Source organism: Marmota marmota, unplaced genomic scaffold, assembly GCF_001458135.2.
Source record: "Marmota marmota marmota unplaced genomic scaffold, marMar, whole genome shotgun sequence".
In the NCBI taxonomy this organism is placed as follows: Eukaryota; Metazoa; Chordata; class Mammalia; order Rodentia; family Sciuridae; genus Marmota; species Marmota marmota.
This window is the reverse complement of record NW_026000206.1, coordinates 6,043,240-6,063,663: the sequence shown is the minus strand read 5'-3', so window position 1 is coordinate 6,063,663 and position 20,424 is coordinate 6,043,240. Positions and strand designations below refer to the sequence as shown.

The following is a 20,424-nucleotide window of genomic DNA, read 5'->3' as shown; positions in this document are numbered from 1 at the left end:
TATGACGGCAGAGTCGCCTCCGCCTCCACCAGGTAACTTTTGCAGGGGGCTGGCTGGGGGCGGGGGGGGGTGCTGCCCGTACATCGCTGGCCTCCAGGGGACACTGGCTTCCAGCCAACCTCCTGTGGTGCCCATGGCTCCCTGGGGACTTCATCTGCCTCCTTGGTGCTCTGTGCTCCCCACATTGAGCTGCAAGGATCACTCCCGCTCAGTCTCTTCAGGTGGGACCAGAGCACGGACATTGGGAAGCTGCCGGGGGAGCCAGGACCCTTTTGCCCCCAAGCTTGACATTCCTGTGGGCAGAGGATCTTTCTGCTGGGCACTTCCTCCTGCTCTGCCTTCTTCCTCAGTCTTCACACGCAGTGTTTTCTTGAGAGTGAATTTCCTTTCTGGCCATGTGAATGACTGGCCTGTTTTGGCAGGTGGCCCTCTGTGGAAAGTTCTGCCAGAGTGCCTTTACCCAGCCTGTGTCACTCTCAGTCCCTCCCTCCTCTTGTCAGTGGGTCCCTTGAATCCTCCACCCAGTTGGGGCAAGATGGCCCATACAGCCCCAGCTGGGGACCCTGTGCGACTCAGGACCCAGTGCCCCAGGTGTACCATAGTGGGGAGGCCAGGCTGCCTGAGTCCTGGAAAGCTCTGCCGGGGCTGGCAGCCTGGAGTGGGCTGTTTCCATCCGACCCTCACACCCTTCTCCAATCCCTCCTGTCTCTGCCAGCCCTGTCTTGGGAATGACTTCCACTTGGTTCACTGCACTAACCTTGTGAGGTGGAACTCTCTCTCAATTGTCCCCTCCAGTGGTCCTTGCTCATTGTGCATGCCACAGGCTTTGTGTTTCAGCAGTGGGGAATGAGCAAGGGCCATTCCACCAGGGCTCTGGCCAGATTCTCCAACCCTGCAGGAGCCTTTCTTGAAGCACAGGGACGCCGTCACAGAGCCCGGGCGTAGAAGATGACACCTTTGTTTGGTTAAACTGCTCCTGAAAGTCACCAGTGAGGGTAGCAGGGAAGTGGTGGTTGGGACACTCTTGAGAAGGTGTCCCTACCTGAGCATCCTCTTTACACATACATGAGGCCCTGCCGTGTTTCACAGGTGGCTCTATGAGTTGTGTGACCTTGAACTGAACCATCCAGATTTCCCACTGTTTCCAGTGGGAAAGTTGTGGGAATTAAGATGTGTAAAAGCCCCAGTGGCTGCTAATGGGAGTGGACAGAGAGGCTCCCACTTGTAGGATGCTGACCGTGACTGGTCTTTATGTGCACCAGACTCATATGTTCTTTCTGTGGCTCTGGAGGGTGGATGTCCTTGCTGAATTACTGACGAGGAACTGGCAGCACTAACAGTTGAAGTAACTTGCTCAATGTCACTTGCTGACATGGGAGATTTGAAAGTCCTTCTCCTGTGCTCTTTGGTTTAATGGTTGGAGTCAAATTTGCATGGATTGTTGTTGTTGTTTTATCTGCTATGTGCTTAGCATGGCTAGCTGCTGGTAGTCCCTGGGGTGGTGGTAGGGAAAGGTGGCTGAAGCTTCAGACTGCTTACCAGCCAGGTCTTGGGCTCACCAAATTGGGGGTCTGGGGCTCCTGGCTCTGCTTCTGGAACCTTAACTTCTTTACCTGCAGATAGGAAGACTAGTAGAACCTGCTGCTGCCTCTGACTCTGTCCATTGCTGCAAAAGCCTTTTGACTGTAGCTTCCAGTGCACCTGCACCTCACAGGTGCTCTCACTCTCCTGGGAGCCCTTCTTTCATCCCTAAGAACCTGTTCAGCACAAGGTGCTGGGGAGACCCTTGGGATAGAAAGTGTAAGACAACCTGTCCCCTACCCTCATGGACCTCATGGAAACTGGGGGACTTGGAGAAAACAGTCAGAGGTAGAAGTATGAGAGTATGGGGTATAAAAGAAATAAATAAGGGAGCTTGGGCAATGCTGATGTTTAGGGCCTGCCTAGTGAGCCAATTTGTTTTTGGGGGACTCTTATTAGTGACTAGCCATCATTCCTGAGACAGCTGTCTCCACTAAAGAAAATAGCTCAGAAAGTCACAACCTGCCCTCAGCAGTGTCTGTGGACTCAGATATGGGGATGTGGCTCTCCTTTGTCCTTTGAGCACAGATAGCACTTGTTGGTGTTGGAATGGGGTCTCTGAAGGAGAAATCAAGGTGCACCCTAATCTGCAAGAAGGATGTCATTTGCTTTTGGAAAGTCGTCTTGCAGATAGAGATTGATTGTGGGGCAAGAAGCTGTTTATTCCTATTGAATAGCCAGCCCTGGCTCCTGCAGGAAATACGCCTTTAGCATCCACCCAGATGGGGTCCCCCAAACCCAAAACAGGTCCTGGAGAATTCCAGACTATCTTAGGAAGCTGGCCTGCTGGGGAGCTGCTTCCAAGCTTTCTGCTATTTCCATTGAATTGTGTGAGGCTTTCTAGAGCTCCTCTCCACGAGGGTCATCCGTGTGTTGGGACTCTTATCTCACATTTTTATTTTGTGGCTGGTTTTATTACTATTTTTTTAAAATTTGGTTTTAAATTTTGGTGTTCACTCAGTAGATCTGGACCTCAAGTAGTGGGAGAGACAGGTTTAAGGGTGATCTAGATGAAGGGGGTCAGTTTTGTGCAGTTAAACTGTGCTAGGAAACAATGGTTTCCCACTTGGAGTGGGGCCTTGACCTGAACACTGCTCACAATGCCATAGGAGTGTGCATCTCTTCAGTGGCTGCTGAAGCAGCCTGTAAGCAGGGTGTCATATTATCTTGGAAAGGTTCTTATGGAGGAGGGAACACAGGGCCCCAGCCTACAGGCTGAATCTCTGCACTGGGTGGATGTTGCACACTGGGTACCAAATACGGGCTGGGCGCTAAGGTGGCACCATGGAAACTTCCACACCACGAAAAGGTTCATATGCAAAACTATTAAAAAGGTGTAAAATTACCTTTAGGCTATGTGTACAAGGAATATAAACATTAATGAATATTGTGTTCAGATTTGATTCTCATCTCCACAATATCTCATCAGGTATATGCAAATATTCTAAAATTCAAGAAATTCCAAAGCTTGAAACCCTTCTGGTCCCAGGCATTTTGGATAATACTGTGTCTTCCACGAGGAGAACCCTGATATACAGAGTGGGATGAAATCTTTGAAAACATTTATTTAAGTTTTTAGCTTAAAATAATTACAGACTAACAGGAAATTGAAAAAATAGCACAGTGAGGTCCCACCACCCCACTCCGCAGTTTCCTCCAGGGATAAACCTTAGCTAACTGTAGCGTAGGGTTTCTCAGCAGTGGCAACCGTGACATCTTGGACCAACTGTGTGCAGGTCCAAGGAGGTTTGTGCCTGGCGTGTTGGAGGATGTTGGCAGCATCCCTGGCATCGACCCACTGAGTGTCAGTAGCACCCTCCCCCAGTTGTCATTGTCACAGCCGTAGATGTCTTTAGACATTGCCAAACATCCCCAGGAGGTTGAGAGACACTGCTGTATACAGCATGGAAACTAGGAAAATGACATTTGAAAACAATGTTAACCAGATTACAACGTCACGTTCCACTAGTTTTTACTATGCTTGTGTGTACATGTCCCCTTGAGGATATGGAATCCTTTTTTTTTTTCTTTCTTAGTTTGTGGTGGACTTAGGTGTCATGCAATTTCTGAAGTCCTCCTTTGCGAACCTCAGCTCATTCCTGAACATTACAACTTGGAGGAGCCTAAATGGTCATTGGGAAAGACTTCCTGTCTGGGCAGGACTGAGGGGGTGATGCACAGTCCCTGGTCACAACCTGCCACAGATGGGCTCTCACCATCTGGAGGCTGCTGGTTCACTGGATGAATGTACTGGTTGCTAGAATGTTCTTCCTCACCCAGGCTTGACAACCTGCTTCCCTCTAGTTCTATTTATTCAGCTGCTTCGAGTTAAACTCCATGGTTTCCAGGTTCCTGAAGCTGGAATGCTTTGGGGCTCAGGGAGGGAGCCCCAGGACCCTGGTCTGCATGGTCCGTGCCTCCATGGTGGGCACACCAGTGGATTTGAGGTATGCTTCCTTTGCATGACATCTCCAAATTGATGACTTTGGTTAGTGGCCTTATTCTTTTTAGAGAATAAGATGGCACAGAGTAGTAAACCATAGTTACATAACTCACCCCCTCCACTTAACTGTTAGAAACAAAATAATAAACAAGACTCAGAAAAAGTGATTGGAAGATTTTTTTTTTCTCCCTCCAGGGCACCTTGGCTTAGAAGTAGGCTCAGACATGTAGCATTACAGGTGGGTTCCTGCGTATCCCTTTGTTTGCGGTTTCTTCAGGCAGCAGTGAGGCCACTGTCGTCCTGAGCCCGTGGAATTTGCAGAGTGGGCAGTGAGCCATGTTTGCTCGTATGTCTGTGCCCAGAATCATCCAGTCTGCATTTTGTACTGTGTTGTGTCTCAATTGCGGGGGAAGTAGCCAGAGCTGTTATCTGAGCGTGTGTGATTGTCAACAAAGGCCTTTCTGTTGTGTGCGCTGCCACCGGTTGGTGGACAGGGTGCTTCACTTCTCAGCTTTGCTACATCTCTCCCCCAGCATCGGGCAGTGTGGCCTTTGGATGGAAGTGTCTTCTCTTGGGAAAGCTGGAGTGTGAGGATTAGGAGAATGTGTTTATAAATATTTCAGTATCACCATGATGGTACTATAGCACCCAAACAACCAACAAGTAAACCTCCAGGCTCACTCTGGGTTTAATCATAAGTGTGTTTTGTCCAGGTCAACTTCCTACAAAACTCCAAGGGAAAGGACATGTTTTTATTTTTTTATTTTTTTTAAATCAGCTTTCTAAGAGACCACCGCCCTTTCCAAAATGCTTTCCAAAGTCAACTTAGCATTGGCACATTCTCTCCTGCCTGTGCCCATGGTTCCAGAAATAAGGGCTTAGGCTTGGATCATAGAGGGTGGGGGACCCTTCGCCAGCTGGCCAGGCTGACGAGATGAGCTGGGGTTAGAGGAACTGGCTGTATCAATAACTAAGAAAATGGCGAAGAAACCACGCACGCAGCACACAAACATGAGTTTCTAAGATCGAGGGAGGGACTGCTCTCCGACCCCAAGGGTCAGCTCCACACTGAGCAGCGCTGGAAAGAGAGTGTGCACCCGGATTCTTTTTATTTTATTTGGGGGAAACACACAAGGGAGTTTGATGGAATGTTCTTTACCAAATAAGGCAGGGAGTAGGGTTTCAAAGGTGGAGTCTTGCTTTGCGATGTCTTGTGGTCAGCAGATTGATTGACATCTTGGCAAGTCACACCCATCTCAGCTGCTGTGTGGGATCACAGGCAGAGAGGAAAGGAGCACTTGTGTGGCACAGCCCAATCAGCGTGCAATGCCAGACCAGTCCCCTCATATGCACAAATGCACAGAGCTCTCACACACAGCCTGTGGATGGCTCATGCAGGGCATGCTGTGGCTCATGCTTCCCTGTGTGCTTCAAGGTCCGTGGCTGTCAGGTTTCATGGTGGTTGGTGCCTTCACTGCTGGGATGCAGGAAGCCTGGCCTTGGAGCCCGGATTGAGATGGAGCATCATCTGGATGTCCCCTGGGGGCTGGGGACCCTGAGCACCCCGCTTGGCATTGTCAGCAATGAAGGTTCAGCCCCCTGTGGCCCACTCAGGTCTCTGCCACTATGGCTGTGGCTCTGTGATCATGGTTTCTTTGGCTGGCTCTGGGAAAGGACTGGTGTCCCCACCTGGCTAGCAGCCAACTGACTATGCATTGGGCATCATGGGATGGTTGGCACAGCATAGAACACCTTTAAATTTTAATTTGAACCTCTGATGTTGCATGTTTATTTGGAACATCTGGTCCATGTGAGGCGTGTGGGGTGATCCCAGGATCCACATAGCTGGCTCTGCCACTTACAGGGGCTTGTGACATTTCCAAACCTTGATTCCTCACTGTGGAGGCAATAATACCCTCACACTTCTGGAGGATCTGTGACGTTGGATGGTCTGTGTCCAGCGTGCGCAGTGGAGGGCAGCTCAGAGGCACCTCTCCCCTGTTCCTCAAGTCCTTGCCAGGTTGTGCCCCAGCGGTCCTGCCAGCCACACCCCTGAGTTGTTGGTATTGTCCTTTCACTGTGCTGCCTAAAATCACCTCTCAGACACAGTCCTGCTCTCCAGACCTCCCTGTCCCCAGCTCTGTTCAGGTGGAACCCAAACTGAAACAGGCAGGTACTGCACAGTGCCTACCTGTGCCCACCCGTGCCCTCCTGCACCTACCTGCTGCTGGTACCACTGTGCCTCCTTAAATTAAAAATAAGGAACTCCATCTGGTTATGGGTCAGGGAGGGACTGCTGACTGCACAGAGGATGGGAGTGGTGGCCACAAAGGCCCTGTGGCCCCAGCTGACTCCACTGTCCCTCATGCCTTGGTCTGGTGGAGACAGTCTCCTGCATGACAGGCTGGACCCTAGGGGCAGGAGCCAACCAGCCTGGTTCTCAGGGAAGACACAGCAGATGAGAGGAGGGGGAGGGGCTCTTTGGTTGCCCGATTACCTGGGTTTGGTCTGGTCCTGATAAAACATACTTGGGAAGTTTCACTGTTGCCTGTGTCCCCAGTGTCCCCTCCCCGCCAGACCACAGAGGTCACCAGTGACTGGAAGGGAACACATCCTTCAGCCACTGAGCCGCCTCTCAGGATTCGTGTGATCCTCTGGGGATCCTTGTTTCCTCTGGGAGCTGCCCGTCCTCAGAAAGGAATGGGCCAAGGCTGTTCCCTTTGCATCCCGCCCCTTCCTGCTCACAGCCACGTGGAGCAGGAATATCTAGCCACTGTCCTCGAGGCTGTGTGTGTGCACCTGCCGAGTCCCCCTGGCCCTGGCTAAGGGACCCCCGATGACTGTCTGCCTGAGGCCTCGAGGCTGCATTTCTGGGGTGCTCCCGAGGACCCACTTGGCAGGGTTTTTCTCCTCAAGGGGGTTCATTCCTTGAGGAGAAGCAGGCAGGGACCTCAGAGCCCTGGGCCAGGTCCCTCCTCCAGAGGGAACGCAGAGCCCTCTGGGGCTGGAATTTCCTGGGGAATGGCAAAGCTGCAGAAAGCCAAGGGTTTTCGGTGCCTGGGGGTTGCTACTGTAAGCTCCTTGTGCAGAGAGGGGAATGGTTTTCTATTAAGCAGATGAAGTATATTTGTCACTGTAGACCAGAATAGAACATGTGGCCCTCACTGGCACTTCAGTTTGATACTTTTAAGGAATTCTGTGTTGTCACGCGGCCCAGATGGAGATGCTGATTTCATTCTGGCTCCTCTCTGAAGTCTCTTCCCCCCCACTTTCTTCTTTCATCTGTATAGACCGTATGTTGCCCTTCTTCTTCCAGAGAGGAGGGGACTGTGGAAGGGAGCCTGCAAGCCAGCTGGGAAGGGCTCAGGTTTGGAGTCAATCTCCTGCTCCGTCACCTCCCGCTCCGTCAGTGACCTTGTGCAGACCTCTTCCTCCTGCTGAGCCTCGGTGTCCACATCTGCAAAATGCTCTTCTTAATAAGCTTTCTGCCCCCTGGGAGACTTTGCCAAGATTGAGGGCTGGAGTCACTGCAGGAATGCCTGGTGGACTGTCACGTGTTCGCTGTTAGCAACTGGAGCAGTGCTCTGTGACGGGTGGGGCTCAGGGAAGACGCTGGACACGAAAAGATAGAAGCCTTCTTTTGTTCGGGGGTGACCACGGGTCACACACATGGCTTCGTTTCCTCCCTGGAGCTTCCTCTGTGGTGGCACTGTGTCTTCTGCTGAAGAGGGAGCCCAGATGAGTAAGGCAGGTCCCTGGCCATGCAGGGCACACGGGACGGGCCCCACACTGGACCAGGCTCTCAGGATGGTGCCCCGGACCACTGTGGTCTCTGCCCAGAGAAGGTGGCTGGGCCCTCCGGACTGTGATCTCAGTACTATTTGCCACTACCACTGGGCACCCTGTTCCCACATGTTGGTCTCATCTTGTGAACCTTTATTTTTTGGTAGAACCCCTTATCTCCCTCCCACACCAGGCTCAGTGTCACCAACAGTTGTGCTACAATCTTCCTGAATAACTAAGGTCTTTTGGGCACACTGCTTGTCAGGCTCTTTTGGAAGTGGCCATCTTGTCTGTGGTGGACACTGGCCATGACATTCCCACCCACAGAATCAGGACCGCTGCAATGGTGACACTAAGCAGGTATTGATGTGACCAGGTCTCTGAGTCGGTCCTCTTCCAGCCATTATGAAGTGTCAGTTTTCTGGCTTCTAGACTCTAAAGGGGACACCCAGTTTTGTAACTTTGTTTCAACTTACATGAGAAATGAAAGCTATTCCCAGAGGGCATCACCCAACAATACAACAAAAGAGGATTTCCCTGGGTTGGGCCCAATGTTCCTTGCCATTTCTTGAAGAACTAGGGTTTTCTTGGGAAGCAGGTGACTAGTAATCTGAAATAGCTTCATTAATTGATACTAGTCACGAGGTGTTTTTGACATTTTAGCTTGCAGTTTAAAGTCTCTTTGATTTAGAGACTCTTATTCTTTGAGTGTCTCTCCTCGTGGAGCTGCCCTCCTTTGGCTTTTGTCCTTTTGGCCACCCAGTCATTCATCCAGCCTGTTATGCACAGTCTCTGGCAGTAGACAGTGAGCAGAGCCAGGAGCAGCCCCTGCCTTCTGAGTAGACACGTCATGGAGCCACTGTAATGACGCACACAGGACAGGTGTGTGGAGCTGTGAGGAGGCTACTGGAGCCCCCTGTCATTTTCCCCAAACTATTCCCTAGGCTCTGGGGCCTGGGCCTTGGTTGCTCACAGCTCCTCTCTTCCTGGAGAAATCCTGGTGGAGGCTGCATCTCCCACTTCCCAGATGTCAGTCTGCAGTCAGAGGCAGCCCCTCGTCTCAGATGGGGACAACTGTGTGTGCGGCTTCTGCTCCAGAGCTCCTGGGTGACTAGCCAAGCCAGTCTCAGGCTGAGGAGACCACAGCCTTGCTTGGCCACTTGCCTGGCCTCCCCCTGCTTCTCTCCTTACCTCTCTTCCTTGGTTCCTTAAATGCACCCAAACTCCTACATCACACTCTGCCTGGAAGCAACTGGACCCTCACTGGAGGCTATCAGAGCCATCAGTGGAGGGTTGGATTTAGGCGGAGAGGTCAGGAAAACCAGCTTAAGGAGGCAAGGCCATGCTGAGACTTGCAGGGGGGCAGTAGCGAGCTAGTTCAGGAGTGAGGCTGAGCAGCACATGCCAGTTCTGGGGGGAGGAGGCATGAGCTGAAGGGTGCCGGGGGCTGTCAGTGGAGCACAGCGCCAGGAGAAGCAGGAGTGCAGCCGGCGGCCTTCTTGGCCCACGGCAAGGTGGCTTTCCAGTAGATGGGCAGCATCATTACCTGCAGGCTCCCAAGCCAGGGCCTTGGGGAGATTTAGGTGGGGACAGCCCCCTGTGGGGGAAACGCTGGAGTGAGAACTCCAGGGTTTCACTTCCAGCTCCAGCAGCTGTGTGTGGCACGGCCGGGCCTCAGGGAGGGCAAGAGCCTTCTGCAGTCTCATAATCATAACAATGTGCAGGTGCGTAGCTTTCACCAGGTGTGCGTTTAACACGCTGTCATTACCTACAAGATGCCCCAGAGTCCAAGGCACGGTCTCTAGGGACAGGGACACAGAGCTGGAGATGGCTGACGTGCAGGAGAGGACGGTGAGCTCTGACACCCCAGGTGGCTCTGACATGTGGAAGTAAAGGAATCTTTCTCTTTTTAGGGAAAAATAGCAACAGAAAAGGCAGAAGAAGCAAGAGTCTGGACAAGACTGCCAGTGACGACCACAGTGTCCCCGCGCTGGGAGAAGTTGTCAGAGAAAGTAAGTGAGCCTCTTGGAGAGCCCCTCCCCGTCGGCGAGCTGGGCAGGGTAGGCACAGGCCCCTGCTGCTGCAGCCTGAGCATGAGGAGCCACCGAGGTGGTGAAGACACTCATGTCCCAGCTCCCAGCCTGATTTTCGGATCGGTTCATGCAGGTCATTTCTGACTCTCCTGGGGCCCTTGGTGCTCTCCCGCCTCTTCCCCCTCCCCAAGACATCACTTCCTTTCTTGTGGGACCTCTTAGCTGCCCACAGCCCTGAATGTGCACTTCTTACCTCCCAACCTGACCCAGGGGCCTTTGGAATCAGAGATCAAGGCTTTTATTTTGACAGTCTGCGGGCTGGCCTGGCGTCTTGCACTATGTGAACACATCAGTCCTGTAACTACTTAGCTCAGGACGTTCCAAGGAGTTTGAGACTCATGGCCAAGCTCTGATCCACTAGCTGAGTGTTTAGTATTATTAATTATCCCATTACTATTATTGCCTCTTTGTTGTTTTGAACTATCATATCCAATATCGCCTTTCTGCTGATACTAGCAATAGCTGCGTTTGTTAAATACTTAAGTAAATTGCCAGGTACTTAGCCTAGTATTTGACGTCTCTCAGTGCACCCTGAGCATTGAGGGTGTTATTATCATTGTTGTTATCCATATTTTGCAAATGAGGAAAGCAACACTGTGTTATGCTGTTTACAGTTGACAAAACAGATTTGAACCCGAAGTTCTCTGACGCTACACGTTTGCTTAGCAGTACTGCTGCTTAAAATAAGCAGAACATCTCACACAGACAGGACTCATTTTCAGCTGCCATGTGAACCCATAAACTGTGTCACACAGTGAGCTGTCACAGAGGGAATTCATATTCCCCCAGGTACAATGTGGGATTTGGCACTGTGTTTCTAAGAACCCACCAGCAAAGAAATCATGGGTAGGAGGAACATTCTAAAGTAAAACCAGAAGTCAATAATAAATGGACCCCTGCCCACTGAGAGGACTAGCTGTCAGAAGGCTGTGTTGAGGACCCAGTGTGGCGTGGGGGCTGTGTGTGTTTCTGGGTTTCTCCCAGAGTCTGAACTAACTGGGTGGTGATGGCCTCAGCCTGAGTGAGCCTGGGGTGCTGACTTTCTGTCCTTCCATCCAAACAGGTTGGTAAAATGCTTGCTCACAAACGCTGCAGGGCTGAGGTGGCTTTGAGCTCGGCCTTAGTAGTGCCCTGGTTCTGGCCACTGTTAAGAGCTGGGTCAGGTTGTTCTTCACTACCTTGTTTATTCTAATGCTTTCACATATATCTATTGCAGATGTTTAGTAGTTTCAGCAGAGGGATTGGTTTGAACGCTGTTAGTTCTTCATGCTGAGAATTGAAGTTATTAAAATTTGGGGAGACATTTTGAGAAAGATTTTTGAAGGCCCATTTTTCTCCTTCTCTTTTCTTACTGATGTCTGAAGTCGCCTCCTTTTCTGACACCCCCACTCCTGCCCCTGGATCATTAGGGGTTATTTTCCTGACCTGGCCTCATGGTTTTATTAGGATAGGATCACTCACTTCAAAGGCGGCCACCGTGGCTCTGATTTTAGTCTGAAAATTCTTCTTTAAAAAATATAAGATTGAGGAGAGCCTGGGAGGGGACGAGCAGCTGGGATGTCCCTGATGTGCAGCTGTGGAAGAGAGCTGGGTGACGATGCTCTGGGGAGTGTGTATGGGGTGGCATAGCAGTTAGCGACAGGCCTGGAGTCAGGCAGCTGCACCCGTGGGGTGGTGCTGAGCACGACAGGGTCTCAGGTGCACAGCTGGGCATTCTCAGGACAGCGTCAACCTCCTCTCTGCATCTCCTCAGGCCACGCTGGGGGTGTCTTGATAGAGATGTGGCAGAAGGCTGGGGGAGTGCAGATGTTCACTACATCAAGTTCAAGATGGTGGACAGTACAGATGGCCACTACATCAAGTTCAGGGTGATGGACAGTGCAGATGGCCAGTATATCAAGTTCAAGGTGGTGGGCAGTGCAGGCGTCCATGATGTCATGTCCAAGGCAGTTTCCAGTGCAGGTCTTAACCACATCGAGTTGTGTGGCGGATGGCATTGAAGGCTTGTCTCAGTTGTGGAAGTCACCTTGGTGAGCTCTAGTGTTGTGGGAGAGAACAGGAATCTGGCTGTCGCTATAACTAAGGAGCAGCTGCTGTGTCAGGGCCCCACCTGCATTCTAGATGTTGTTCTGTAATGATGTACAGGGTTGGTTACCTTACTGGTCTACTTCATCTCTCTATATCCACACTCTTTGCCATGTAATTTTTCAGTTCCCTTCTTAACAGATGAAAGCCCCTTGACTTTGGGCTGGTCCATGGGCTTGTTTAGGCCAATAGAATGAGGAGAAGGGACCGTGTGCCAGTGCTGAGCTGAGACTTCAGAGGTGTTGCTGGTTGCCAAATATACACATATGTCACTGGTCCAAGGAGGCAGAGCAGGGAGTGGAACAGATGTGGACCCTGTCTGTAGATTACAGCCATTGCACTGAGCCCAGCTGATCAACAAGACACTTGAGAAAGAAATGCTTGTTGTGTGCCATTAAGAATTTTTAATAGTTTGTTACACAGCAATAGCTGACTAGTACAACAGAGATAAAGAATATCCTTGATTGTTTAGTGTTCCACCAATTGGATATTCCATCATTTAATCATCTAATGATGGACATTTATGTTGTTTCCAATCTTTTGCTACTATAAACAGTGTTGTAGTGAAATTACCATATGCCATGCCATTTACCATGTATAGCTTGCAAAATGATTTCCTACTTGGCAATGGCTGGACCCATTTCTGGCCTCTGTTTTCCTTTTTCCGGCCAGATGGAAGGGTGTTTCTCACAGATGTCCTGTGGTTTAAGCCTCTGCTTGTACATCCTTTCTCTAGGGACTTGGACCAGTGGCTGAGCAGGTGGTTGAGAGGACAGCTTTTGGGATCGGGTTCTATGCTTCTTGGCTGTGAGACTCTGGATAAGTTATTAACTTTGCTATGGCTCAGTTTCTGCCTCTGTAAAGTGAAGATAATATCTTCTTTAGTGGCATCCTGTGAAGATTATACGGTGTCTGCCGAGTGTAGCACATGTAGGACACACTAAGATCTTAGCAAAGTTTGCTGATTTTGATTGCTATCTTGGGATTTTTTTTTTTTGTATTCCTTGGAAGAGAGTTCAGGAAAGTTTTATAAAATATCAAATTGTAAATATGTTATTGGTTAAGAGGCAAAATTGAGGACATTATGTAAGAACTTATATAACCACCTAAAATGTAACCCTTAAAAATATAAAATTCATTCTTATGGGTCATGCAAAATCTGCTGGTGGTAGACCCTATCTGGCTCTCCCGAGGATGTGGTTTGTAGCCCTGCCTCAGAATGAGTGTTTGGCAAGTGCTGCCTCCAGAGAACCTCCCTGGCACATCTCTCTTTCACACTCCTGTGCCTTTTTCTCATTGTCTCATAGTGATTCCTATGTGTGGCTCTTTGATTCTGAGAGAGTATGAATGCTCAAGTGTAAGGCTCCTACAGACCTGTCATGGGGTGCACTCACTATTGGTAGTAGCACTTGGAAAGAATGGCACACCTATTTATTGGGCACATGCAGTGTGCCAGAACTAACACTTCAGTGTTCAGGACAAAGACTTGGGTGTTTGTTCCAGACAGGGATACAGGAGACAGAATCCATGTCTTGGTAGCACACATGGGTGGCACGAGAAGACTTTGTTCTCTAGGGAGTCTAGGTGTTTCAAAGTGGGTTTTGGGGAGGTGATTAAGTCATGAAGGGCAAGTCCTCATGAGTGGGATTAGTGCCTCTATAAAAGAGATTCCCCCAAAGCACCCTAGCTCCTTCCACCAGTATGGATGCAGGGAGAAAATGGCTGGTGCATGTCAATCAGAAAACAGGCCTTTCCTGGACACTGTATCTGCTGGTGGCTTGATCTTGAACTTTTCAGCCTCCATAACTGTGGGAAGCAAATTTCTGTTGCTTATAAGCCACATAATCTGTGGTATGCAGGTAGAGCAATGTGAGTGGAACAAGAGAGTGCTCCAACAGGAAGATGATACTCTACAGTGCTGCCTCTGTCTGTTGGATATCAAGTGGTCACTTACATATGAGTGATTTCAGGCTCATTACTCCACTTATCACTACTTCATTTTTCTACCCATGCATGAAACACTCCAATCTCTACATTACTCTAACTTTCTAACAGATTTTTATATCTGGTAGTTTTTCTCCTCCTCCCTCCTCCTCCTCCTCCTCCTCCTCTTCTTCTTCTCCCCTCTCTTCCTTCTTTTAGTTATTCTTGACCCACTGTGTGCACATGTATGTAGACCCACACAAGCATACATTTATGTCATCTAGTCAAATCCTACAAAAACTCTTGAAATTTTGGTTAGATTTTCATTAATTTTACAAATCAATTCGGAGAGAATAAACATATTTATTACATTGAATCTTCTAATCCATGAACATGGTATATCTCCTCAGTTGTTATATCTTCTTTCCTATTGCTCATAATTTTTTTTCTATAGATCATGTGCATTTTTAATAGATTTATTCCTAGATACTTGCTATTTTGTGATGCTTTTAATTTTGACTTTCCAACGCTTTATTGCTAGGATACAGACATATAGTTGATTTTTGTATGTTGATTTTATATCCAGCAACCTTACTAAACTGTTATCATTTATAAAAATACATTATTTTTGATTTGGGTGCAAAATTATAAGATGAACTAAATAATGACAATTTTGGTTTTTCTTTCCATTCCTTGAATCTTTTATTTATTTTTCTTTGCTGCATTGGTCAAGATCCCACTTCAGAAAGAATAGCTTTTTCCGTTTGGATTTAATTTCTACCTTTAAATATTTAGTTTTCTTCACATGTGTCCTTATTTTAAATATTTAAAAACCTATAATATCTTTTAATTTTTTAACTTTATCATATCTTTTTTTTTTTTGTTGATGTTGTTAAGTAAAGGCCGAGTCTCTTGGGCTATAGTTAAGAGGAGTAATTTCTGGGAAAAGTATTTTCCAGCTATTACATGAAACCATTTTCAAAGCTGCATTATTTCTCTGCGTCCTTTGGATGATGTACCCTTTTCATCTTCTCTTGAGACATTTTTATTCCCCACGACTGCGCATTGGTGTTTGTTCTTTACTCATCTTTGAATGCGTCAAGATACACTCTGATTTCCTCCACTGGGGGGCAGTCTAAGGCTTTTCTCAGAGGTACAGATGTTGCCCAGGTCGTCCCCCCACCCAGTCCCAGGACAGCACTGACCCTGGTTTCTGGCAGCCTTTTATCTTTCCACTGGTTTCCTTCTGAGAGGCCAAGTTGGTTTCCCACTGTGAGCCCTTAAACACCGTGATCCCGATAGGACACTGGGAAGATCTGTAATCACCTGTGTTTTTGTGACAATGTTCTTCTTGTCTCCTCTTGTGGGCACTGCCTTCCCCCTACTTTCTGTCCAGCTGTTTTCTGAGAATTTCTGATATGGATAGTTCTACAAAGTTCCTTGGGTGGAGAGGTAAGCTCCTGGCCATTCCAGAAAGCCACATGTGGGCTTTTATAGACAGCGTCTAATTTTCTAGTTGCTGCAGACCCTGGATTTGCTGGAGGCACTCATAGCAAGAGAGGGATGAAAGTTTTTTTGCCCCTCCTTGGGAAGCCCTATTTTCCCCTAACCGTCTCCATCTGACTCACACGTGGTGACTGTTAGTCCACATCTGGCGTTAGGTTGAAGCCCTGTCGGGAGACTTTCCTATTTTATTTCTCCATGTGTTTTGGGGCAAGTCTGGGGGAGGTTGCAAAATTTTAAATGAGAATTCCCCAAAGTCTGTGAACAACCAGTGGTTTTATGAGATATATTAAATAATCTTGAACATAGTGTAAGAGAGTTTTTCCTTTTAAATCCTCTTTTAAAAATGCAACTTTTTGTCCCCCTGAAATAATTACAGAACCACGGGAAGTTGCAAAAAGATTTTGGGGAGAAGAATCGCATACAGCCTTTACTCTCCCCCTTTAGCGCTGACATTTTGCACAATTGTGGTACAATAACAGAATTGAGAAATTGGCATTGGTACAAGCTGCGAAGCATGATCTGACTTCATCAGCTGTGCGTGTGCCGGTGTGCCTGAGTGCAGTCCTGTGCAGGTTCGTGGAAAGACCACTGTCCCACCAAAGCACCCTTGTGCTGCTGCTTGGTAGCCGCATGTCCCCCACCCTGTTCCTAACTCCTGCAACCACTTATCTGTTTTCTTCTCTATAATTTTTTTTGTTCTTAGACAATAAGATATATGGTAACTTTTGAAATAGCCTTTTTTTTATATTCAACATAATTCTCTTTTATGCCTTCTGAATTGGAAAAACGGGTTTGGTCTGTAATCAGTATGATGTTGTAGTTAGGAAAAGCTGAGGCCTTTTTAAAATTTGTTGAAGTGTAACATGTATACAGAAGATTATAGAAATCATATGGAATCGTCATAGAAATGAATTGTCCTAGACGCCACTTGCACATTGTGTGAATGAGCCATTAAACTACGGCTTAGAAGGAGGAGGAACCAGCAATACCTCTGGAGTCTCCCGCTGCCCCAGCTTGGCACTCCCCAGCTTCTCCTCAGAGATCCCCACCATTAGAGATGACCCCCCTGGGTGAACTTGGCGGTGTTCATCATATACTCTTGAACCAGACTTCTTTTGCTCAGCTTTGTGTTTTGGAGATTCGCCCTATTGTGGAGCATTGATTCACAGTATTCTCTTGCAAGACTGAGCTTGTCATTCATTTTCATATTGATAGGCATTGGGGTTGTTTTCAGTGTCGGGCTATTACACATGGTGCAGTTAGGGTCATTCTTGTGCCAGCCTTCAGGTGCATGTGTGAATGCATTTATGTTGGGTATTTCCTCCAGTGGAATTGCTGGGTCCTAGGGTGTGAGTATTTACCTTTAGTTAGTATTGCTAGAGATTTTTTCTGATTGATTAGACAGGTTAACACTCCTACCAGCAGTGAATGAGAGTGGTTTTATGAGATATATTAAATAATCTTGAACATAGTGTAAGAGAGTTGCTTCTTTTCTTTGGAGGCCCACATTTGGTATTATTAAGTTGCTTCTTTTTTTTGGAGGCCCACATTTGGTATTATCAGTTTTTAAGATTTTATTTGTACTGGGAGCTGTGTACTGGGAGCTGTGTACTGCTATGCCACATTGGTCTTAAATGGCATTTTCTTGCCATCAGGCTGACTTCTTTTGTGACTACTCATCCAGGTCGTTTGCTCATTTACTCATTTATAGGAGGGTTTTCTGTTTATTTGCTTTCCCTAAAAAAAAGCTGCAGATATGAGTTCCTTGTTGGATATGTGCTTTGCAAGTATCTTCTCCCACTCCTCGGCTTACCTTTTCGCTCTAGCAATGGCGTCTTTTAAATAAAAGATGTTCTTAAATTTAAAATGTGAATTTTAAATTTAAAAAAATCATTAATGTTTTATGATTAGTGCTTTTTTCTTTATTTAAGTATTTCTTGCCTCCCCCAAGATCTTGAGGACTTTTCCTAAGTCACCTTCTAGTGATAAAATTTCCTTTTACATTCCTGTGTTTCCATTAACATTAAAACAAAGACCAGCTCAGAGATTTCCCAACACCCTGAGAGGCCTGTGCCCTGTCTGACAGTCAGGAGCCACTCAAACACCATCCCACGCACCAGGAAGCTGCCTCTGTGCGCCTCATTCATCAAAGGGAATGTCAAGTTCAGAAAGGGGAAGGAAGGCATTCCATAAATCACAGCTATTCCACTTATAGGTAACAATGGAAGCAAAAAGTTCAGGAGGGCTGGGAATTATAACTAGGAGCCTGTCCCTTGTCCCTAGAAATTCCCTGCTCCATTTCCAGCAGGCAGCCACTGCAGGCTGCAAGGACCGGGACCCTGAGCTCCCCTCTGCCAATTTGGTGACAATTGTCCCAGCTCCAGTGCCCTTTTCCTGGTGTGACCCAACAACAATCAAGCAATTAGCATTTGTAGTATAGTTTGGAGTTTTCAAGTCAAACAGGGGGCATAAGGCTATATGAGATCCGTGTTGCACTTGATTTTCAGGTTCTAACTCAGACACTTAGTAGCTGCTAAGCTCAGCTTAGTCTCCCTGAGTTTCCGTTTGTTCCTGATGGGAATGGAATGATGTGCCCATGTCTTATGGTCATTATGAAGATTTATTCTTATGAATTAGTGAAGAAACTTCCAGAGGGCCTGGAGGTTGTTTGCACATTACTCTAATGGCCTCCAAATCACTACCCTTTCAGCTATTTCTTATGACTCGACCTTCATATAACAGCTTTCCCTCCAACCTGTCTCCACCCTAGCAGAGTTGGGATATTGGGAGTGGAGTGTTGGGACTGGTGCCCCCGATTCCGGACTCACATGCCATGTTCTGACTGTGCCCTGTAGCTTATGGGTCACAAAGACCTCCTTGGTATTAAAGATGATGCACACACCCAGTTGGCTCAAGTGCTGATGTACACATGGGGTGATTTAGGTGGTAGTAGGGACCACTGCCAAGTGTCTGCAGTGCAGAGGATGCTAGCAGGGGACAGACCTAATGAAGCATGGGGTGGACAAGGTGGGGTGAGGCAGGGCCCATCTTTACCTCCCAAGGAACAGAGCCCAGGGCTGGGAGACGGCAGGCACCCTACTCAACAGAGGTGTTGGGAGAGAGCCCCACTTGCTTTAAGAGAAACTATGTTCATCCTTGATGACTGTCACTCTCCTTTCTCCAAATTGTGACACATCTCAGATCTTAAATAATATATTCCTGAAATGTTTGTTCACACCTTTCTGCTCACCCACATGCTTCTCAGGATTAGAGCCTTTTTCTTCCTAGAAGCAATGGAAACGTGATTTGATGGTAAAAGACATGACTGCTTGTTTTTCTAGATGGTGGGGGAGCTTGCCTGAGGAAGTGGGTGGCACTGCTGGCCCAGATCCTCTGGGGAGCCGGTCCTGGTGCCAGGGAAGGGGCTCTCCCTCAGCCTGGCTGGGAGCTTAGCAGAATACTGACGAGGGCTGAATTGCTGTGAATGAGACTCCCATTTATTTCAAGCATTCTTTAAGCCTAATAATTCTCTCATGGCTTGACATAATAATAGAAATATGTTATAGTTCATCCAAGATTTGTCTTTTACTTTCTGCTTATAGATGTTTAAATCGCCTTGAAACCCCCTTTTTCCTCCTTCATTCTGCTTGATCATTAATGCACCTGTCTTCCTTAGCTTTGTGTCCTGAAGGTTGAAGGAAAGGCCTCCTTGTTGAAAGGCAGTGTTGTGATTGGCAGGTCCTTGGCCAAGGACAGATGTTTCTTTGAGAATTTAAACTAAAGGAATTCTTAAGTTCTTGTTCCAACTCTGTGTTGTGTTTGGAGTCCTTGGCTGGCAGGGTCCTCACTTCTTGCTGTCCCCAGGGTTTATCTGCCTGTCTCTGGCACGTTATCCCAGCACACTATCTCAGAAAGGTCTATGCTTATGATGGGAGGGTCATTTTCTGAGTGCTCCTATGTCTAAAATGCCCTTAATTGTCTTGATTGTGGACTGGTAGTTGGTTGGTAATGGAGCCCAGATTCCAGTTCATTTGTTCTCAAGCCTTCGATGCAGGAACTGCAGTGAGGAGTCTTGTCAGTTTGATGACTGTGCTTGGTCCTCTCCCGGAGTCACAGGAGGACCAGCTGGGTCCTCCTGGATTTTTGGTTCTGCAGACATGGAGGTGTCCTTGAAGCCGTTCATCCTTGCTCTGGATTTGGCGTGGCTGCTCTTGCTCCAGAGAAGCAGGCTTTGTAGCTGTGCTGTTAGCAGCTGTCCCCCACTGTGTCTGGGGCCTGGGGTCCAGAGCGCAGCCCATCTTTGGCTTTGCTGTGTCTAGGCCTGAGGCAAGGCAGGGCATCTGGGTGGGAGGGTGTGTGGAGGAGGCTTCCCTCCTGGCTGCTTGGAAGCAAAGAGGGAGGAAGAAGCAGGGGTCAGACATAGTCCCTAAGGACATGCCAGGGACCCACTCCCTGCCGCAGTCTGGCTGGGCACAAAATCACGAGCCACTCAAGCAGGAACAAAGTTTATTTTTTGAAACTGCCGCCAATGTCCGGTAACGCCCGGGAAGCTTTTTTCCACCCACGTGGCCTCCTCCCGGAACCGCCGAGAGAGCTCCTCCCCCGGAACTCCCTCCTACTGTACTTCCCCAACCAATGGGAACTCTCCAGGAGTCCCGTAGCCGGCCTAGGTGAACAGCAGGAGTCCAATATCCATATGAATGCAAATCTTAACATAATCATATCATCTCAATGGCTAGCTGGCGTCACCCTTCGACCAAAAATGCCATGCATCATATACTTGGCTCTTAGCAACTCCCTTCCACCAGCTCACCTGAAGTTTGTGCCCCTCCTGGTAGGGCATTCAGCCATGAATCCACCACAGGTCAGAGCCCTTGTAATCCTGTCGCTTCCCCAAGGCCCCACACCTCTGAAGTATTTTGTTAACATTTGGGACTAAGGACTTGCCACCTATGTTCACCAGACCCACATATCTCTAGCCTGAGGGTGAAAGGGCACAGCCTAGTAAGG

At 48.2% G+C, this 20,424-nt stretch overlaps 1 protein-coding gene across 1 annotated transcript in view; it reads left to right on the top strand.

Moving 5' to 3' along the window:
- Window position 1: 1 nt before the first annotated feature.
- Cpxm2 (carboxypeptidase X, M14 family member 2) overlaps window positions 2–20,424 on the top strand; it is a 96,441-nt gene continuing 76,018 nt past the window's right edge. The window contains exons 1-2 of the mRNA XM_048791452.1: window positions 2–32; window positions 9,721–9,819. Of these exons, the coding sequence (XP_048647409.1) occupies window positions 2–32; window positions 9,721–9,819 (130 nt within the window). The remainder of the gene's footprint in view (window positions 33–9,720; window positions 9,820–20,424) is intronic.